This window comes from Notechis scutatus, chromosome 2, assembly GCF_049901735.1.
Source record: "Notechis scutatus isolate UNSWTSFEM ecotype Mainland chromosome 2, rNotScu1.2, whole genome shotgun sequence".
NCBI classification, from domain to species: Eukaryota; Metazoa; Chordata; class Lepidosauria; order Squamata; family Elapidae; genus Notechis; species Notechis scutatus.
In genome coordinates, this window is record NC_142010.1 from 58,351,423 (window position 1) to 58,374,455 (window position 23,033).

The 23,033-nt window shown below is 34.0% G+C and overlaps 1 protein-coding gene across 13 annotated transcripts in view; it reads left to right on the top strand.

Moving 5' to 3' along the window:
- The window catches only part of IQSEC1 (IQ motif and Sec7 domain ArfGEF 1), a 364,618-nt gene that overhangs the window by 329,514 nt on the left and 12,071 nt on the right, over positions 1 to 23,033 (top strand). For all 13 annotated transcript variants that reach the window (XM_087954827.1, XM_087954829.1, XM_087954828.1 and 10 more), the window contains 9 exons: positions 5,117 to 5,278; positions 9,079 to 9,201; positions 10,497 to 10,663; positions 15,443 to 15,582; positions 17,567 to 17,596; positions 17,882 to 18,007; positions 19,109 to 19,208; positions 20,483 to 20,644; positions 21,873 to 22,049. In XM_087954827.1, coding sequence (XP_087810953.1) covers positions 5,117 to 5,278; positions 9,079 to 9,201; positions 10,497 to 10,663; positions 15,443 to 15,582; positions 17,567 to 17,596; positions 17,882 to 18,007; positions 19,109 to 19,208; positions 20,483 to 20,644; positions 21,873 to 22,049 — 1,187 coding nt within the window. The remainder of the gene's footprint in view (positions 1 to 5,116; positions 5,279 to 9,078; positions 9,202 to 10,496; positions 10,664 to 15,442; positions 15,583 to 17,566; positions 17,597 to 17,881; positions 18,008 to 19,108; positions 19,209 to 20,482; positions 20,645 to 21,872; positions 22,050 to 23,033) is intronic.

A 23,033-nucleotide genomic window follows, 5' to 3' on the forward strand; every position in this document is an offset into this window, starting at 1 on the left:
GGATTGTCATAAATTAATTTTTCATAAATCAATTTTTATTTAGCATCCCCCCCATCCCAAAAGGAAAAGGGGAGAGGGGAGACTGAACTTTTATTGGACCTAGCTATATATTGCTTCTATAAAATTTTCAGCTGAATAAGATTTAATAATAAAGCATGCACTACATTTTCAATTGAGAAGCAGCAGGTAGAAAAAAGATGTTTTCCCCAGGGGTGGGATTCTACCAGTTTGCACCTATTCACTAGAACCGTTTGTTAACATTCTAAGCAGTTCGGAGAACCAGTTGTTAGAAGAAATTACTGGCCAAATCCTGTAAGGAAGGCAGGAAGGAAACATTCTAGTGTTGCTTACAGAAACTGCCTCTCCGTTAACCCTTATTACGTTCTTGGCAGGACTAGACTTCCTGTCTCTGGAACTTCTCTGGAGTTTTTTTTTTTCCTCCTTTGCTAGTACTTTGCTTGTGTGGAGTGACCATTCAAAGTTACAATGGCACTGAAAAAAGTGACTTATGACCCTTTTTCACACTTACAACTGTTGCAGCATCCCCACAGTCACGAGAGGCTAGGCGAGGAGATGCGTGCCTCAATGTGAGTGATATTGAGTTGGTCACGCCCAGCCAGTCACATGACCACCAAGTCACACCCACCAACTAAGCCACACCCACAGAACCGGTTGTTAAAAATTTTGAATCCTACCCCTGGGTTTCCCTCGTTTTCTCTATAAACCTTGCTTATTCCAGAGTTCAGACATTTCTGCATTTCAGGATTTTAAAAAACAGTCTTGTTTTGTTAAGTGGAGGAAATCTTAATGCAGTCTACCTTACGTACCTGTCATTCTGTTTTAAAAGTTGTACAAATAGTCTTCGGGCTTTTTCTCTTTCCTCTCTGTGATTTCCATATCATTGAACATCTGACTCCCACAGAGGACTGCTGAGAAACTATTATTTTAAATATCTCACAGTGCCATGGAACTATAATACCTGAAGCCCTCTTTTAAGTTTAGATTCCCAGCTGTTCACTGCTGCTGCTGCTAACCAGCACAGCTCATGGACACCGAAGGGGGCTCAAGAAATTGCTTTTTGCTGTGGTTCCCTACAATTTTATAAGCTACCCTTATTATTTGCAACTCAGTGCTCAGAAAAATGGGAATCGCAGGACATCTCATTGTTCTCATCAGAAACTTGTATAGAGGTCAGACAGCTACAGTACAAACTGAACATGGTGAAAAAGACTGACTCCATTTTGACAAAGAAATGAGATAAAACTGTATACTCACTAAGTGATGACATTGCCTTGATAGCTGAAAATGTAAAGGTACTGCAAACCCTAGTAATAAAAATCAAGGCATACAATGAAAAATAGATCTAAAATTAAATATTAAGATGAACAAACTAATGACAAGAATAACCAGCCTTAGAAGGGAAAAAGAAGATATTGCAGGGGTGGAAAATGTCTGCCTTTTGGGATCAACCATCAACAGTAAAAGAACAACCAATCAAGAACAGCCAATCAAGAAATACACCACAGACTAGCACTTGGTAGAGCAGCCATGAAAGCCTTGAAAAAGAGATTCAAATACATGATGTATCTGTACAAATGACAGAATTGTGTAAGCCATGGTATTCTCTGTGACAGTGAGTGTGACACTCTTACGGAAGTGGAAGTTGGACTTTGAAGAAGCAAGATAGGAAGAATATTGACACTTTTGATCTTTGGTGTTGGAGAAGGATCCAGAGAATACCATCTTGAGACAAGACAAGAAAACAAACCAATGGGTCATAAATGATGCAACAAAAATTCTCACAGGAGGCAGAAATGACCAGGCTCAAATTATCCTACATTATGCAAGGGTCTAGATTCCTAAAGAAGGTTCTAATGCTGGGAAAGTTTGAAGGAAGCAGAAGAAGGGGATGATCAACAATGGTGAAGAGACTCAGTCACAATAGATGTGCCTTTGGAAGACCTGAAGGACCCAGTTAGGGAAAGATCATAATGGACGAATGATCATACTGTCAATGTAATCCTGAAGAGTGTATAACAGCTTAATAGCACATAATCAATCAATATTATTTGCAGCAGTAGATAAAAGTAATGACTCCTTGTCATGCTCAATTCCTGATAATATGTTGACTCTGCACAAAATGGATGTGATTTGCTGTGGCCTTTTTCTGGTACTCCCACCAGTAGATAAAATGCCTTAATTTTTTAACTTAAAGCATTTAGTTTTAGGGGGAGAAATAGCATTACATTCTTTGGATTCTGTGTTGTTCAGTTATGATAAGATTAGTAGATTATGCTCTGCCTGTGTCTCTTTAAAATAGAATGGATAACAGATCATATGAATAATATAGCTATCGTAATCTGCATATCTTCATTTCATAAATCAAAGTTTTTTTTGTCTCGTAAATGTTGATGCAAATTATGTTGCTTTTTAATTTCATTTGAAATTGAACCATAATATACAGTGTTATTTACATATGCCTGGCAAAAACTACTTAGGTGGTTTCGCACATAAACTGTTTTGTTACAATACATTATTTTCAAAATGCATAGCGTTACAGATGTATCTATCCTTTTTATATTCTTATGAGTTTCATATGTCTCATTTATACTAACTAAAACTTGTACCAAACTACTAATTGATTTTCTGTTCTTACCTGTTAATAGTATATGTTCAAATGCATTTTAATCACTGTTTTTGAAAGACTAACATTGTGCTAATAAATATAATCTTTGACTTTGTCTGTTCCCTTCTATTTTTCTGGAAACTTCAGTATTTCTTCCATGTTCCTTAATCTTTGAATCACATGCTACTTTGTAACATTTGTTAAATTTGTGATATTTGGAAAAGAAAAGAAAACTAAAAATTGTATTTTAAAATACTGATACATTTAGCTATTTGTAGACTACCTGAAATTTTGAAACCTTGGATCTTATAATCAAATGTCTTACATTTACACAGTGAAAAACAAATTATAAAATATGTATTTTAAAATGGTATAACTAATTTGGTTATCAATTTTGGTTATCAATGATACTGATCATAGTAATAACATCTCACCAATCAGATATTGTAGGAAGAAGACCCATATTAGTTTATAACAGCCAAAATGTAGAAGGAGTCTGGTGGTAATGTTTCCAACTAATATATTTTATTAAAAATCAGCTTTCGTAAGCTGCAGCTCACCAGCTAAAATCCTCTTTTGCCCAATTCACCCAATTTGCCCAATAATACTAGGTATTAAATATCTTTCTTCATAAAAGTAAATTCATGCAGCAAGTTATTTATGATTAGATATTTATAGCAAGGGTGATTTCATTGAAGACCACATCAGGATTGTGTTTGACCTTGAGGGGGGCATGGCCAGCTCAATATCACTCAGGCTGGGGGTGCCTGTGGTGGCCCGAGCACTTTGCCAGAGAAAATGGGCTCCCGAGCTCTATTTTTGGCTGCAACAGCTTCCTGCAGCCCTCTGCTAATGAAAACAGAGCTCAGAAGGGCCATGTGTGGCCCTCCCAAGCTCCGTTTTTGTTGACAGACGCACTGCGGCCAGTCCTTTGCTGTTTCCAGGGCAGTCCTATGGGCCAGATCAAAGCACCCCGCCAGCCACCTCCCGCCAGCAGGCCTTGAGTTTGACACCCCTGATTTATTGTCATATTGAACATGACGATTGAACATTTTATTTTATTTAAGATATCCAATTTTAAACAAGGAAAAATGAACACTAAACTGCTATTTCAATTCCTTTGTTTCAGTTCCTAAGATACATTCACTTCTAATTAGATGCAGAAGTGAATTTTTTTTGCTGCATAATGCAATGTCTGAAACAGGTTCCCATTTTCTGAATTTACATTGTACGCATATGCTGTGTGATATAAGCATAATTCATGGCATATAATGGAATAATATTTTTCTGCAGTCTCTTATAGTGACTAATACGCAGGCTAATCAAAATCAAAGGTGGTCTTTTCTTCAAGGGTGTGTACAAATCTCTGCCAAAACCTTTTGTTTCCCGTTTTCTGAATGGGATGTTTCCATATCATTACTAGATTTTAAATTTTTGCAAGTGCTAAACAAATAGAATAGATGTGATGCTAAATTTCTAGAACTGAATCAAAATCAACTGGCATATAGGTTAGGCATAACCCAATTTTTATTTATAATTATTTAGATACTGGAAATCTAATGATGGAAAAGTCTTATCCCTGAGGGTGCTAAAATGAATATTTGAATAACAAATAAATACTTGGGCTTAGCAAGTGCATTGTTTCTCAGTTCTTTTTATTTTTTCCTTGGGACACTATTTTTCTATTACTCCTGATGATGGATTTTGGTATACTAATAAAAGTCATTTTATTCCAAAAATAATATTGCAAAACATAATAGGATAGTACTGATAGAAGAAATCTGAGTTCAAATCAGCTGAATATGAATATTCCTTTGGATAATTTTTCTGGTTCACTGTCTCTACCATAAAAGGTATTTCTACATCCACAAAGGTGTTAAAAGAGACGGTTACAACTGAATTTCATCTAGAGTTCTGTATAAATGATGATCATATTATTGCTAGGATGTATAAACTTTTGTTAAAAATTGAAATAGAAGACAAAAGAGTTACAAATTGTATATACCATGGGTTTCCAAACCTGGAAACTTGAAGCCTGGGGGACTTCAAATCCCAGAATTCCCCAGCCAGCGTTGCTGAAAACAATTTTGAAAGTTTAAAGCATTCAGTATTCAAAATATTTTGCACGTTGCATGAGTGGGCTTGCACAACATATCACCCTTCCTCTGACCATTGCAAAGATCCATGAGGCTGGCAGTGCTATATGGTTATATAACTTGAAGTAGTTGCAGTTGTTTATGTATAAGATGAGTGAGATGCTCTGATTTACAGTAAAAGCTGTATGCAAATAAGGACTGTTGAGTCTTGTTTAATTTTTTACCTCTACCCAATATCTGCATTTTTTCAGCATAGCTAAAAAAAAAGCCCTGTTTATTTCAAAGTACAGGTTTAAACAAAAATATTTAGATTACAAGGCTTTTAGGACAACCCAGACCCTGGGGAAAAAAGCAAAACATGGAATCTTGAATTTGTGTTTTTTTTTTCCTTTAGAAAACCAGAAAAAGGAATCCAGTATCTGATCGACAGAGGTTTTGTGCCAGATACGCCTGTTGGAGTTGCCCATTTCCTCTTACAGAGAAAAGGTCTCAGCAGACAAATGATTGGAGAGTTCCTGGGAAACAGACAAAAGCAATTTAACAGGGATGTTTTAGAGTAAGTAACTTATATGAAACTCTTGTTATCTATTTAAGTATACCAATTTAAGGATGTGCCACATTAAAAAAGCTGATGATCTGAGTGCCTTGTGTTTAAGCCAAAAGTAATTGTGCTTCTTTTATTTTTAAATCTCCCAAAATTACTTAATCAGTGAGATTGGCATGTATAAATGTATATAAATTTTATTAATGAAATAAATAAAACAAAATCAAGGTGAAGAAATGGTTCCATTTACTATCGCATCCATGCATGCCTTTCAGCAGGACTAATGCAGATACAGGTATAGAAGCAGTTCGTTTTCTTTGCTGTTGACTTCCAACTCTTTTTTATCACCATAGAATAAGGTAATAACATAAAACCATAACTTTTAATTTTCACATAGTAGCCATTTTTATAACAACAAACCAATCTAATCGGCAAAACCCAAATCAAAGTTTCATTTTTTTCTGCCTCAAACACAAAATACAGTACAGAAGTGGTTTCCAATTAAAACAAAGTTAGTCTTTTCTTTAATTAAAGCATCTCTGCTATCTCCATCAGCCTTTGCAGCCAAATTTATGATTATTTAAAATAGGCACAGGTTCATCCAGTTGCAAATGGTGTATTTGTTGTTTTTTGAAGCAAAATATGGTTTCGTTTTTAAAAAATGACAGGTTTTGATTATATAAGTCAACAGTGCCTTACATAAAGATTACAGCTAACCAATCATATTTGCTGCCAGTTTCAAAATGCTAAGAGCACCATGAACCAGACATTGCTCTTGTGGGAAAGTGGGAAAGTGTAAAAAACATCCAGCCAGTGTCCTGTTCCAAGGTGCTCCTGTTCTGTAAGAACATTAATGTGCACACACACACACGGGCAATTCTAACATATATCCCCTCCACCTTTTCAAGAAACACATTCATTAAATGTATTCATTTAACCAGGTTGTTTAAAAAAAACTGTGAGTGGTGTCTTTAAGTGAAGATTAATTGGCTGCAAAGCAATTCTTTTGGCACTAAGGAGTGCCTCAGAAGCAGCAAAAATTACATTATATCATGCCAGCCCTTTTGTGACCAGATGTTTTTCCAGGAGCTGCAATCTGTTAACGGAAATGGAATAGGAGAAGCTGCATTCTAAACAATGACTGTAGATAAGCACCAGATTTTAAGACATTTAAAACCTCTTGTTGGGAATAGATAATACTGGTTCCTTAAGTCTAGAAATTGATATAAAGTAAGAATTCCCATCAGTGGAAAACAGAGTTTTGTGGAATTACAGTGATTCAAAGGAAAGAACCAGCTTTGCTTTAGTTTCAAATACATTAACATAGAGCCTGAAATAGATTAACTTCACAAGAATAGGACTGCAAGAATATGCCAAATACTTAATGAAGCATCACTGTGGAAAATAAAAGTTCATTTAATGTTGAAGGGATATGAGCAGGCAATATGTCCTCTCTTGTGGTTTTGTGTGTAGCTACTGAGCCTCTTCAATGACATCTGAAATCTTAGAAGTATACAGTTGAGTAACTTGCCTCCATGAGATGATATTCTGGGCTATGAAGCTAAGAATAGTCAAATCTAATTGATTCACTGATAAGAGACCACTAATAAACACCATGGTAGGGTAAACTGATCTAAAGCCATTCCATAAGATGACAGTGATGAACTCACTTGCATACTTTTGCCAAGAAAGTTTCATGGAGATATCTCTAGTCATCTGAGCTTAATTAAGTAGACATTAGCATCTTATGCAATAATTGGGAAATGTAATTTATATTATATGCGAGTCCCTTGTGAGCTCTTCCTAGATTGATATGGCCTATTTGTTTTATATTCATCTGAATACTGAAGCAAACTGTACTTAAAAATATCTTACCTGATCTTCAATCTTTCCTGAAAAAAAATCAACATTTCTTCAGTTCAATTCCAAAGCTCTATATTTGTAACAGTGTCCCTGTAGTTTCAAATGCTGCTGGAGAAACTTATTTAAAACTATCAGATGAAATAGTTTGTATAGGAATTGGACTACATAAAAATAGTGATATATTTTTATATGCTGTATAAAAATTAGGAAAGTTATTTCTTATGCCACTTTTTATTTTCTCTAGTTATTCAACTTTTTATGGATTAAACATTGATTACTTTATTCTTCTTTTAAGCCATGAAGTAGAGATTGAGTGACTTAAACCAGCACTGGCATACAGCTAAAACATTAATACATCACAATCTGAACTTAAATCAATCTGTATTAATTAGCTTATATTTTAGTATGTTACTTTGTGCTGTGGACTATATATGGGGCAAGAAAGCAGAAAAATATCATTCACATGCTATGGCAGTTCATATTTTTTCCCTTATATAAATGTCAGAACTTTTTTTAAAAAACAAAATTAATTAGATACTCAAAATGCTAAGTTTATGATATAGCTACATCCTAGCTTAGTTTTCATTTAACTATCTGTATTTATGCATTACTACCATAGCTAATTAGGTTGTAGGGGAAATTTTCCTATGACTAAAGTGCAAAATAGTAAATCAGAAATAGATTAGAAACTAATTTGACACTCAGGCATTCCATTAACTAATGGCTGACCTCAATCATGCTAAGTATGTAATCAAGATAAATTCAATCCAGACAGTGTCTATAATGACATTTTATGAACGGAGAAGCAAGTTTTCACCCTTCATTCAAAAACTGGTTCCCATTTGCCTTATCTTGGTTGTGGGTTCGTACCAATTATAGCATTTTGGGAAAATTCCATGTCAAAAGAAAATGAATCCAGAGAGATCTTAGAAACCACCAATATAACAATATAAGGGTAAACTTTGTCAGGAAAAATTGGGCCTCATGAATGCAGGCTGCACAGCCCAAATGATTTAGACTCAAAGCCTGCAGGAACAAGGGTATCCTCATGCAGAGAATCAAAAGACTTAATGCATATTCAAAGCTGCACGATTTACAAGAAAAATTACCTGAGGAGTATTGGTCTACTCAGAAGACACTACCATATTGGTCCTGAATAGACATGCATTCTGAACTGCATTAGATATGTGCCAAATTTAATGTGAGTGAATCTATTTATATAAGGATTTCTGTCTGAGGCAAAGACAGAGTTAGACATATGCATATTTTACATATAGTTGACTATTTAAATTTTGACCATTTGGAATTTGACTCCTCCCTTTTAGACTAGAGCTTTGATTACTTATGTAACTATGTCTGCTCTGCTGAGTCCAATGGTTGAGGCAGGACAGTACAGTTCCTACAAGAATCACCGGGAATCAGATGGCATACAAGTTTTAAACATCATCATCATCATCATCATTACTACTACTACTACTACTACTACTACTACTACTACTACTATTACATACTGTTTTGTTTAAATTTAGAACAAAAACCTAATAACACATTTTAGACAACAGTCAATCCTGAGGAATACCAGTGATATCAGTTCCTGTCAGAGAAGTCTCTGAATATGTTGCTGACATTTTGTGTAACAAATGTGTCAACATCATAACTGAATCTCTCACTATTATTTAGTCTTTCTTTGCCAGTCCCCATCCTGACATTATAGGAGATTATAGGAGGAAAAGTAGAAAGCATACCTATCAATTTTATTATCATGGAAATATAAATAAAAATTCCTTGTTTGTCCAATCACACTTGGCCAATAAATTATTCTATTCTATTCTATTCTATTCTATTCTATTCTATTCTATTCTATTCTATTCTATTCTAGACCAGTTAAATTTACAAAAAGAAAACTGGTTGTGGGAAACTAAACTAAATTAATGCTTTCTTTGTTTCAGCTGTGTTGTGGATGAGATGGACTTTTCAGCTATGGAACTGGATGAAGCTCTCAGGAAATTTCAAGCTCATATCCGTGTCCAAGGAGAAGCTCAGAAAGTAGAACGACTCATTGAAGCTTTTAGGTATGACACTGCAAGCTGCAGAAGCTGATTGAAAATGTATAAGTCTCAGGAACAGTGCGGTTGAATATAGTTATTTTTTTAAAAAAATCGCATAAGCGATTATTCAGATAATCTGTTAAAATTAAATTATGCATTTATGTCCCAAAGGTGCTTTTTCAAAGGGCAACTTGACTTTCTGGTTTTTCTTTGAAGACATTTCGCTCCATATCCACGAACCTTCTTCAGCTTAATAAGCTTCAAGAAGCTGAAGAAACTTCTTGGATGAGAAGCAAAACATGCTTTAAAAAAAACCCAGAAGGTCCAGTTGCCTCTTGAAATGACTAAGAAATGACTAAGAATTTCGATAGACAATATATATATATATGTATGTTGTAATTCCTGGTAGCTTAATTTGGTTATTCTTTTGTCATTTATTTTAAACTGAAGCAACAAAATGATACTATTTCAGTTTAAACTTTTAAAAAGAAGTTAAATATATAATCTCAATTTAAAATGCATACAGTTAATGTGATAAGCAAAGACATTTCTCATTAAAACCAATTCAAATGTTCTTTATACTGGTGGAAATGTAGAAAGAAATCTAAAAGTTATCCAGTGTTCCTAAAATAAAGGTATATACATTCAGGCATTGATTTATAGTTGTTAAATCAATGACATCATTAAGCAGAGAAAGGAAAATGCTTCTATCACCACTAAAACCAGGTGGCAATCCTGTGGCTATGGTATATAATAGGAATCTGTGTGATTACTGCTGCGTTATATGAATAGTTACATTTTTTGATGACTCATTTAGGCTCTGTAAGTTTGCTGTGAAGCAAGGATATTTTACAAGCAACATGGAATACTTTTTATGAATTTGGCTATTCAATGCACCCAAATCAGTATTATATATCCAGTTGACAAATGTCAGTCATATTATGCCTATAGTTTGCAATAGTTTTCAAATTACTTAGTATAAAGCACATAAGTTTAAATTTTAGTCGTGTTGGTGAAGTGTGCAAATTTATGAAATTAATTGCATAAAATGATAACAGTTGTATTTTTGATATATCAGTAATCTTTTACATAATACATGACATTTGAGAGATTAAGTATTCTGCAGCATAGACTCTTGTTATTAGATAAGAGAATAGAATAACAGAGTAAATACTGCTTTATTTTACATTTTATACTGCTAAATGAATAATGATAAGAATATAATTTAGCTTTCTGTATGAATGTATTGGATTTTTTTTATAAATGCCGTATCAACTTATCTTTGAATCTCACCTATTTTTCTAAAATGTCTTTTCTAGCCAGAGATACTGCATCTGCAATCCAGGGGTTGTAAGGCAGTTCAGAAATCCTGACACCATCTTCATTCTTGCCTTTGCGATAATATTATTAAATACAGATATGTATAGTCCAAATGTAAAACCAGAACGTAAAATGAAGCTCGAAGATTTTGTCAAAAATCTAAGAGGTAGGCATAACATGAAGATTTGTCATTATCTAGAGACCTGGGTATATTATATTGCCAACTGTACTGCAATCGTTCAACAAAAGTAACCCCCTGGCAAGTTAGGTGGCAAATAAATTTAATAATAATAAAGTGTTGAGAATTTAGCCATTCTATTTCAGAAGCTTTGGAGGAACTAGTCTACCCTACCTGCTTCCTAGGGAGGAATTAGTCCATCTTACCTGCTTTTATTTTTTGGAAGCAGGCTAAGGAACAATATTGATAGATTTCATCATTTCAAATTCTGCACCATACTTGGGTTCCTTCTAGGTCTGAACACAAGATGGTAATAATTGTATATTCAACGATTTGCAAATGGTTTGAGTGCTCTTTTAACATTATAAGGTGGCTTGGGAATCTATGTGAAGAACAAAGTGTATCTATTTGTGTGTGTCTGTGTATATATGTTTGCCTATAGATACAGGTATATATTCATCAATAAATAAGTTCTTCTGTTTCAACTACAAAGGCAGACTTTAAAAATGCTTGTCTTTATTTAAATCAGGAAATGACAATGAATAGCCTATGGATATCAGTTTGCCTGTGGATATCTCTCTTTGTACTATCCAGATTCATTAATATAAGCTGACTTTAAAAAAAAAATTGTGATTGAAAATTTAGTAATAGTAATTGCTACTTTTACTAGTAAATATTAACCATAAAAGTAATAATAAAATACTATATAAACTAAACTCAAAAAAGATAAAATAATAAAGAAAGAGAAAGTAGAAGGTTCAAGAAAAGAGGGAAAAAAGAAAGACAAAAATATAAGGAAAAGCAGAACGATATTTAAAGAATAATTTCCAATCTTCAACACAAACTTAGTAATTCCTTACCTCCTCCCTATAAGGTGACATTCAAGTTTCTTTTCCTTTTGTAACTCATCCCTTATCAATACACAAATGCACAATACACAAATAATAAATAATTAACATTTCAGTCCTGCTGCTAGAAAAAAACTCTGTAAGGAACTTGGATTTCTATAGATTTCTGTAGAAACATGTCTTAGTTTAATCTTGGTCAAACAAACCAACTGTATATTGCTTCCTTTTGATTCTAATAATCTACAAGAAATCTAGTATTTGATCTGTCCTTTAATTTTTTTTACCCATTTTTCCCAGGCTTCTTTGAGGCTTTATCAAACCTGTTTTGTAAATCCAGTAAGATGTCATTATCTTGGTTTATCATTTGTATTTCCATTGTATTTCTATTTTAACTGTCATCTCTATCTTATATCCACAATTGTTTTATTTTCCTATATTTCAACAATATAGGGTGTTTCAGCTCTTTATCTTGTAGATATTCTAAGATATACTCTTTCACAACAGTCATTTCCTCTTTAACATCTTTTGGACATACATAAAAATAAACTTTTGTACTGACGTTGTAGCTGCTAGTTTTCTGGCTCCATGCTTTGAATATCTCCTGAAGTATTTCAAATGTCACATCATTTTCTGTCATTTTGTCCCAATACTGACCAAAGCCAAAAGGCAAGCCTGTCTTAATCCAACCTTTATTATCTTTTTTTATAAATAACTCAAGGTGGCAAATATATCTAATGATGCTTCTTTTTCCTATTTTCCCCACAAGAACAATCCTCAGAGGAGAGTTGGCTGACAGAGAATGACTGGCCCAAAGTTATCCAGTTGGCTTTCAAAGCTAAGGCAGGAATAGAACTCACAATTTCCTGGCACCTTAACCACTAGACCAGATTGGCTTTCTTTTTTTTTCTTTTTTCTTTTATGCCTGGAATCGTTAGTCCCCTTTAGTGCCCAGTTTCTGAAATCATGACTTAAAATAGACTAAACAATTTAGTTCCCATGAAGGTGCTCTTTATTGATATAATTATATCTAACATCCTACAGCAAAAATTCTATTATTACAAATTTGTTTGTACCCTGAATTCATTTATAACTTTATTGGATTAAAGTCTTATTTAGCTTTTTGATGTTTATTTCACTTTCTGTAAACTCTTAGGTTTATAGCTAAGTTTTCTTTCATTCTGGAATGAAGGCAAATTTACCATGTGACTTCACAAGCTTGTCATTTTGAAGATCTCTATTAGCCCTAAGATAGTTAATTAGTTCAAAGTTATTAGAAATTGTGATTAGCAAACCAAGTGTCCATAAAAAGGTTTTCTTGCAATTGAGATTAGAGTGGTTTTTCTTTGTCTCCCAATGCTCAAACCCATGGCAATCCTGCAGTCTCCTTCTGAGAAACAGCTGTGCAGAGTTCCATGGGACTAGTCTACCCACTGATCTTTTGTTGTAACTGTGATGTTGTTTCTGCTCATTCAGAGATGTGTTAGCTTGCCATTTGTCACCTAGAAGTCTGGCTTTTTTTTAAAAAAAAAGTTTAATTTAATATAAATAATATAATATAAAATCCTGTCAAACAAGAAACAAATAATAAAAATAGGGAGCGCTATAGTAAATAGCAAAAATAGGGAGCCCTGCTCCAGTTAACAGTGGTGTCCCCCAAGGCAGTGTTCTAGGACCCACACTCTTTATACTCTATATAAATGACCTTTGCAATCACCTTATAAGCAACTGCATCCTCTTTGCAGATGACGTAAAACTATTCAACATCTCTCCAGTTTGTCTTCTGGTAATTTGGTGGTCTGTAATCACAACAAGCAACCACTTCAGGAGAACAAATTGATCCTAAAATACCAGGTGGCCACAAGCAGTTCCCTACTCCTGCTTTGGGGTGGAATAATTGGCATTTGTGTGTTTTACTAACAGGGTTGAAGAAGAGAAATAGATCTTACAGCTTTTATGTAATAGTTTCTTTGTTTTTTGTTATTTGTGCATTTATGCCATAAAAAGCCAAGTTACAAAAATATCAGATTGTGAGTAGAACAAAACAGACAACATAGGTACAAGGACATGTTTGTTTATCCTTAAAATCATGTTTGCTATCCGCAGCATGAAGTACTTTCTCCCCAGCAAATCTGTCTGTAACCCAAACACATTATCCTTACCTTACTGTTAAACAACATGGTGGTGAATGTGTGGATAATTCCATAGTCATAGTGTCTGTAAACTACTTCTTCTATGCTAATATTGGTACATACCTATTCCAGATTATTTGTTTATGTGAGCAGTGTGTTAATGCAATAATTTATAGAAGAAATATTGTCAATGTTTGTGATCGAGGCTCAGTACAGTAACCACTGCTACCATTAAACTATACAGCTGCAGATGGGTATTCAACAGTAATAATCATCAAGTATTCTTCATTTAGTATTTCTGCATTCTATAAACTGTATTTCTAATTATAACTATCCCTATGTGTTGCCGAAAGAAATACATATTAAGCAATCAGATGACCAAGAATTAGATTTATTTTTTGAAGTTATCTGTCTCTGATAATGTCATAATGACTCTGTGCCAAATAGATCTAGATAGGACTTTATTAATATCATAGAATATATGATATTATTGAAATGGGCAGAGGAATAGAGAAGTTTAAAGGTGTCTTTTTTGGTATAAACTTTTTTAAAATCATGTCAATGGAAATTAGCATTTTTATTTCAACATTCCAATATTTTATACTGATGTGACAGTATTCTGGAAATAATAGAATAGAAACAGGCTTGAGGGCTGCAGAGTAGTCGTTTCTGGGGAATCCATGGTGCTGTCTGAGCTTAGTCATTTTTTGCAGATGTTTCATTACCAAACTAAATAATATCATAAACAATATCTACATACCATTCAAAAGAGACAATCAAAAAGCTAGAACACTTTCTCACCAGCAATCAACATGATGAGCAATCCCTAATGAGCATAAATTAACATCAAGATTAACATTAAACCAACAATGAAGAAGCAAACAATACTCCAATCAAGGAACTACCAACTCAGACGAACAAGGTGAGTTGGTAGTTGGTAGTTTACCCAGTTGGCTGGAGTAAACAACAGCCCAATCTAGGAACCACCAAAACCATTCCCACCAACACTGACTGGGAAAGCCACTTGTATGAAAGCCACTTGTTTAAAATGAGAGCAAACCCCATTGTATACTAGCACTGATATTCCTTATCTAGTTTGGTAATGAAACATCTGCAAGACAACAATCAAACTCAGAGAGCATGAAGGACCCTGTTGTTCACCCCTGATTTACAAATATTTTCTTCTATCATATAATACTTATTTCTGTTTTATATCATTTCTGGGGCTTGATCAAATAATGTTTATTGGTCCCTAAATAATAACTACTTTTAAAATGAGTCAATTAAGAGGGGGCTGTTGTCTCCATATTTTCTTCAGGTTTTTGCAAAGGCTCAGATTACTAGACAAGATGCACCATTAGTCTTAAATAAAAGGGTTTTTTATGTTCTTACAGTTGTTGGTTGCTGTAGCTTCACAGTTAATAGTTGTGTGTGAATGGAACACTGAATTTGCCTATTTCTGTTTAACAGTGGAAATGTTCCCAGATTAATGAGCTTTATGCCTGGTTTTTTTTCATTGCAAAATGGCTGTTTGTAGTATGGTATAGAGAAATCCAGACTTTAAATGGCATAATGGTAATATTAGCAGCCAGGACCTGCTTTGTGGTTGATATTCTAGACAAATTTTATTTATTTATTAAATTTCTATCCCGCCAGTCTCCTGTACAAGGTGACTGGTACTATCCAAAATCAGATACTATCTTTGATGTGGCATTATATGAAAGATAATATAATGAAAGTGCAAAGATGGTACATATATTAATCAGCAATAATCAAAATCACTTTTCCAGGTGTAGATGATGGTGAAGATATTCCACGAGAAATGCTCATTGGAATATATGAGAGAATCCGAAAACGGGAACTCAAGACCAATGAGGATCATGTGTCACAGGTCCAAAAGGTTGAAAAGCTCATAGTAGGAAAAAAGCCAGTAAGTTTCTTTTATGGATATGATTATGCATAAACTTAGACTGGATTGTCACAGAATGTTGCCAGAATATTCCAGGACGATGAGAGTCTTCTAAAAAATCATAGTATGTTTATAATCATAAAATCAAAAATTGAAGAAAATTGAATAACCTTGTACTGGTAGTGTATTACAGTACTGTTACCAATAGCAGGATTTAGATTTCATGGCATTTGAAAGAATGGTTGGGTCTGAATGGGACGGCTAAAAGTTCAGCTTTATTAAAAAAAGCAAGAGTAAGCCTTAGAATTGTGTGCTTCTTTCTCCTCTGCTTGCCTTTGATGGATGTTTTCACTTTGACTTGATTGATTGTTGATAAAGTGCTGTCAAGTTGGCGTCATTTCTTATTAACGACATAGAGAATTTTTTTTCTAGGATTATCCGACTGTACTCTGGCCTTTTAAATCTTAAAGTTAAGTTTCCCCCAGTTAATCTAAATAGTGATTTGAAATCAGTTTGTTTCAACAAACCATAGTTAACATTAACTAGCCTTTGTCTGGTTTATGAAGATATTATGTTCAAGTTGCTGTTATTCTAAAATATTATTTCCTGTGCATGGGAACAGAGAAAAAGATTAGAGAGGAAGTGCTGAGGGAACAGAGTGAGGGTCATGGTTTTTCTTTGAAAACCTACCTGGCAAAATGAAAGGAATGGTTCTTTTTCATTACATTCATTGAAATTCAAAATGCTGCACCAATGTAAAATGTATGGTCTAGCCTATCTTAAGGGAATTTCTGGATGATATAGCTGGTGCTTCTGTTGAAGCTCTTTGGAATTAATTATATCAAGAAAGATAAATAATGCAAATGTTGGAAGTGATTAGAACTATCTTCTGCTATCACTTAATTGCCCATGGAGCTTAAATGACTATACCAGCTGGCATCAAGGAAGTGCGCTTTCAGAATAAAAGAATAACAGAGTTGGAAGGGACCTTGGAGGTCCAAACCTAAGGGAACCCTATAGCAGAGAATCGTATACCATTTCAGACAAGTGATTGTCCAATCTCTTCTAAAAACCTCCAGTATTGGAGCACCCATAACTTCTAGAGACAAGTCTGATTAATTGTTCTAACTCTCAGGAAATTTCTCCTTAGTTCTAGGTTGGTATTTTCCTTGATTAGTTTCCATCCATTGCTTCTTGTCATGCCTTCAGGTACTTTGGAGAATAGCTTGACCCCCCTCTTCTTTGTGGTAGCCCCTTAGATATTGGAATACTCCTATCATGTCATCCCTTGCCTTCTTTTCATTAAACCAGCCATACCCAATTCCTGCAACTGTTTTTCACATGCTTTAGCCTTTAGTCGCCTAATCATCTTTGTTGCTCTTCTCTGCACTCTTTCTAGAAACATCCTGCATGCAAATCCATGCTATATATTTTGCTTTGAGAGTATATAATTGGTCCTCTGCAATAACAGCTTCTCCTCTGAGTTGAGGCTCTCTCTATTATCTCTCTAAGTTTTCTTTTTGAAATTCCACACTGTACATAGTTTTAGGTCTTCTACATGTAGGAAACAAAAGCAATAAAATTTATTTCTACGCCATTAAATAAACTTTACCTGAGCAACACAAAGATACTAATAACAAGAAATTTGTCCTGTGTTTCTGGAATGGAAGGAAGCTATAAAGAAATATCCATGTTTGTTTATCTTTGTTCATCGTGTAATAGGATACCATTTTTTTCAAGCCAAGATGATTTTGTCAAGATGCTATTGCCATAAATACTAAAAATGCCACTTCAAAAGCAGAACAGATAAAAACATTGCAAATATACAAGTTCAATTATTTCATATTTCTAACTCCTTTGGTGATCTGTACAATTGCTACAATCTATATTATGGAAATGTGTATTTTATATACTTTTAATCATAATTAGACTGAAATATTTGCTTGATAAGGTACAATATTGTATTTTTTTGAAGTTTAATTATATTTTGTGTCTTTTACCATAGATTGGATCTTTACATCATGGGCTTGGTTGTGTAAGTGTTTGCTTTCATATTTATATATTCAGTAAGCAGATCTCACCATAATTTTAGAAATTGGCCCTTTATAAACTTGAATATTATATATTTGATTTGGTACAGTATTCTAGTTAGTACATAGAAAAAGCTGAATCACTAATCTAATAAAATATTTCTGTTATACAAATGGAGTTGATTAGTGCTTTCTAGGTAGGATTCAGTTCAAGAAAGAGAAAATAAATTGCAAGTATTATTTGCAAGGAGCAGGTTATAATACATTGCATTTCTGTTTCTAATTTATAGGTTCTGTCTCTCCCACATCGGCGACTTGTTTGTTACTGTAGGCTTTTTGAAGTTCCAGATCCAAATAAACCTCAGAAGCTTGGATTACATCAGCGAGAAATATTTTTATTTAATGATCTCCTTGTGGTATGTGCCACATAATTTATATTATTTTATTATAAGGGAAAACCATTATTAAGCAAGAAAGCTTTCCATAGCCCTGGTGGATAAGATACAAATGTACAACTAACTACCTGACTCTGTGGTTTTTTCCCCAAACCCCAAAAACTTTAACCTTAGACTTTCTACTATTGACCTCACCCCTTTCCTAAGAGGTCTGTAGGGGGCATGCATAAGCGCACCAGTGTGCCTACCGTCCCTGTCCTATTGTTTCTTTTATTTTTCTTATATGTATCCATGCATTCATAACTATGTTTTTACTTATACCTATTACCTTGTAAGCAATTGACAAACCAAATAAAATAAATAAATAAATAAATCTCCTAGTTCCCATCTGTAATCTAGCAGACCAGAGCTACATATATCAAGCCCTTAATTTATATTTTAAGAAACCAAAGCTGCTTGGTGGATTGGACTCAATCCTTCACCTCTAAAGTAATTGCTTGTCAATACATTTTACCTATTAAAAGCAATAGGCATATTAGTGTTGAGTTAACCTTGTCCTCACACACTTAACATGATGCATATTCATCAATGGTACAAGAACATTAATCTCCCACAAAAAGGAATGAATTGAGTATTCTGGGTTTAATGAATTATATTTTGTTTTCTTATGAGAGAAAATAGTATACATTGGTATATATCGGGATTCTCAAATGCTCCATTCTTTTATTAGAGTTAAAGTTTACTACCATTTGAAAGTTTTACTACTATTTGAAACAATGTTAGAAGTACAAGGGTAATAGGATCCTAGAAATGTTTTCCATTTAAAAATGGCCTAATTCTATGCATTCTTAGTGGTATTATAACTGCTGTTATTGCTAAAGGCTTGCCCAATCAGCTATTTTAGAAAGAGTATCTTTTCCAACTCTTTCCTTGATTATATAAGTATGTCATTGAGGCAGAATTAGTATTTAGAATGCTTGTTGATGTGCAGTAAGTACCCAAATGTGATCTATATCATTTAAGACCATAAAGCTATGTATTACAAAGTAAATCTAGAATGCTCATATTTTAGTTAGATAATATGGTTCTTTATTTTTATTTATTTGTCTGTTAATATTTTAGGTCACTAAAATTTTTCAAAAGAAGAAAAATTCAGTCACATATAGTTTTCGACAGTCCTTTACCCTCTATGGAATGCAAGTTCTCCTTTTTGAGAATCAGTGTAAGTTCATTTATGTAATTTGAACACTCGTAAATCATTTTTAAGATTGAATGTATCTTTTAATTACATTTTTCTAACTCCCACTTAACTTGACCTCAAATGCCTGGAAATATCATTACTCAAGAAGCAGCTACAAAGAGTCTTATTAAGGCCATTTCCTTTACAGATATTGAGTTTTGTGATAATTATGACTCCAAATAATGATTGTAAGTCATGATAGTCATTAAATGCGTTACTATATGACAATGCCTAATTTTACAACTTTTTTTTCTGTGGTCATTAAACAAATCCATTTTCTTTAATGGGCATTTTTTTTGCCAGAAATTGGATATAAATCCCAGAAACTGTTTTAAAAAACCACCAAAAAATTATGGCAATGTGGCCACAGGATTTTGCAGACAACGATAAATGCAAAACAGAATTAGATTAGAGAATTAGAATTCTTTTATTGGCCAAGTGCGATTGGAAACACAAGGAATTTGTCTTGGTGCAAATGCTCTCAGTATACATAAAATAAAAGATACAGAAAAGAATATATGGCCATGGGGGTGGGGCCGCCTCCATAGTTGGTCTGGAACTGCGTCATAAGTAGCTCTGGGGAGCTCTGTTGTAACTTCACTCAGTGACTGGTCATTAAGTAAAGACTACTTGTAAATGGCATTGTGAATGCAACTAATTGGGGTTTAAATAATGTTTGGCATTGTAAAACGTTTTCTAAAACCAAAGAACTTAATAATTGATTAGTCCATGCCAAAGTCATGTCTTTAAGTTCCTAGATAGAGCAAATTTTGCTTGTTGGATTAGATAATTTCCTGATGACCATTCAATGTCTCTTGAATATATTAGTTTTCGATACCATCACTGCACAGACATTGCTTGTAGTCCCATCTGCATGTACCCCAAGTGCAGGATAATCTTACGTTGATTTTCCTAAAGACTTTCTAAGTTAACATTCTGAAAATATGAAAACATTGAAAGTATTGCTGTAAGAGGAATTAACACGCATTGGAAAATTTGCTAAAATTATGCTTTCCAGTAGCTGAAAGATTAAAAACCTAGTGTCAGAAATGGTGATTTAGTTTGTTAGAAATGTGCAGTGCAGTGGATGTAGATCTCTGAAGGTCTTCTTTAGAAGAGAATAAGAAAAAAGAGTATGTATTAAAAGGAATCTTTGATGTATTGAAATATTTTCATACGTGGAGCTGTGGAGAAATAATGAAATGAAATTAATACAAATGGGATATTTTTTGGTTTTGTTTTTTGCTACCTCTTAGATTATCCAAATGGCATACGACTGACATCAGCTGTTCCAGGAGCAGATATCAAAGTTTTAATAAATTTCAATGCTCCAAATCCCCAGGACAGAAAGAAATTTACAGATGATCTGAGGGAATCTGTTGCAGAAGTACAAGAAATGGAAAAACACAGAATAGAGTGTAAGTACAAAGGTAGATACAGTAGAGTATCTACTCTACTTAATTGTCAGTTTCATGAATCACTCCTTTCAAGTGCTTTTCACAGCTCTAATAGAAATACATATATAAATACCTCCAAGTATATCATGTACATATATTTATATAAAGCTCTACATCACACAAAGCTTGAATATTTGCAAAACCATTTATCTAGAGTTGTGCATCCCTATCCAGAAAGTTATGTTAGGCTCTATCTATTATGTTAGGCTCTATCTATTAAAAATATCATTTTGTATGACCCAGAAGGCATGACTTCTGTGTTGTGCTGCTGCTATAAGAAATAGCCTTCTCTCTGAGGCTGAAGAGACCCAACTCTGCAAGCCTTAAAGAAAACCTTGAAGACTTAGCTGTTTCAATACGTGGTGAGTCTTTATGTCTGCCAGCCATTGACTTTGAATTGTGAAGGGTCCTTGGTTTTCTCTAAGCTTGGTTGTTTCATTGCCCACAGTAGGTAACATCATCAGTAAACGTCTGCAAGAAAACAACCAAGCTCAGAGAGCACCAAATGAGAGCACCTCATTTCAACCCTGAGCTACAAATATTCTTCTTTATTGGTACGGTACTATGAGTTGTGTTTTGTAAATAGTTGTACCTCCCCAGGTGCCCCTGTTTGAAATGGAAAATGACATTTTTAGCACATAGAATACTCCCCTACATTGAACTGAGTGGGGATTTCTCCCATGATACAGAAGTCCTGTCATGTATAACACAATTGATGGATTGCAGTGCAGTATTTGTCCAAGTTTTAAAATTGTTTCTTTTTCAATTGTATTTATTTATTAGATTTGCCTTCCTTCCAGGAAGAAATGGTAGAGTATCTAGTACAGTAGTCTCTTTTCCAACTCCTCCCCAGGTGTAAATTGGGCTGAGAAAGAGCGATGGGACCAATGCAGCTCCAATGCACTACATAAATTGTTATTGTCATACATAAATATCATAAAATGAAGACATATAATAAATAACAGGTATAACTGACAGATAATCAGTAAGCATGTCCATGATGTGGAGGAGATAGAGAGACAGACAGACAATGCTTATTTTGGAGGAGTTATAGAATCTATATAGCAATAGCACAGAAGTTAAAAGTTCCACTTGCTTGTGTGGCCAAAATAATGCACTTCTGACCTCCTGGAATACATTACATAGAAGGTTTTAATTCATCATAGAACTCTCTTTTACCTTTTTTCAGCTGAATTAGAAAAACAGAAAGGTGTAGTGCGACCAAACATGTCTCAGTGCTCTAGCCTGAAAAAAGAGTCTGGCAATGGAACGTTGAACCGGGCCTGCCTGGATGACAGCTATGCCACAGGGGAAGGCCTCAAAAGGAGCGCTCTTAGCAGCTCCCTTAGAGATCTTTCTGAAGCTGGTAAGCTTGGCATTTCTTCTCTCGTAGATTAATTTTGGCGTATTGCAAGATTTTGTCTGTGAAAATGAATATCTCGAAATCAATCCGTAAAAATTATGCGCTCATTTTTTCCCATTTTTCCTTTGCATTTGAAAATATTGGATTGCTATAGCTGGTCTTTGTTATACAGATTTTTAAAGAGGAACAAAAGGAAATGTATACTTTATATTGCAATTATTCAATGATAATATATATATTTTATAAGGAATAATTAGTTTTGCTTTTTATCTTTGCTTTCTTCTGTTTATTAATGTCATTAGGAAAAAAAAAATCCACCCGAATCACTGTGTGCTGGCTGCTGCTTATGCTTTTTGTGGTTGTTTGTATCCATGTAGAATACTGATGAATGAAATTGAGTGAAGCCCTGCTAAATTCTATAGAGAAATGCAGATCAGACATAGCTGTGTGATTGATGCTACTTAATTGTTATTGCTCAGAAAACAGATTCTAGATTTTGCCAAATGTGGCTTATGTGTATATTGTACTGCTATTTACCAGTATGATGGTGGGGAACCATCATGGCAAAGTAGTTACTCCAGTTTTGCATTACTGCTTTGTGGCTTAAAATGGATTGTGATAGCAGTTTAACATATATTGAAATATATATATGTTACATACCCGATTTTGGATTATATACATTTTCTATGTATGCAGGAATTAGATAAATACCTCTATTATGTTTGGAAATCAGCGGTGTATTTTGCATGTCAAGCAGGACATTTCAGCCATGCGTGCATAATATTAGACACAGAAATGATTCCTACTGTTGCTACTAGCATTGCTCTGCATTTTAACATCATTCACATCATCCTAAATTAAGTATATCAGCTATAAATACATGATTTAATTAATATTTTTCCTATTTCTTGTTTTCATTATTATACAAAGTAACATGTAGCCCTCTTTTAAAAATTGGATGTTCATTTTACGGATGTTCTGAATTTA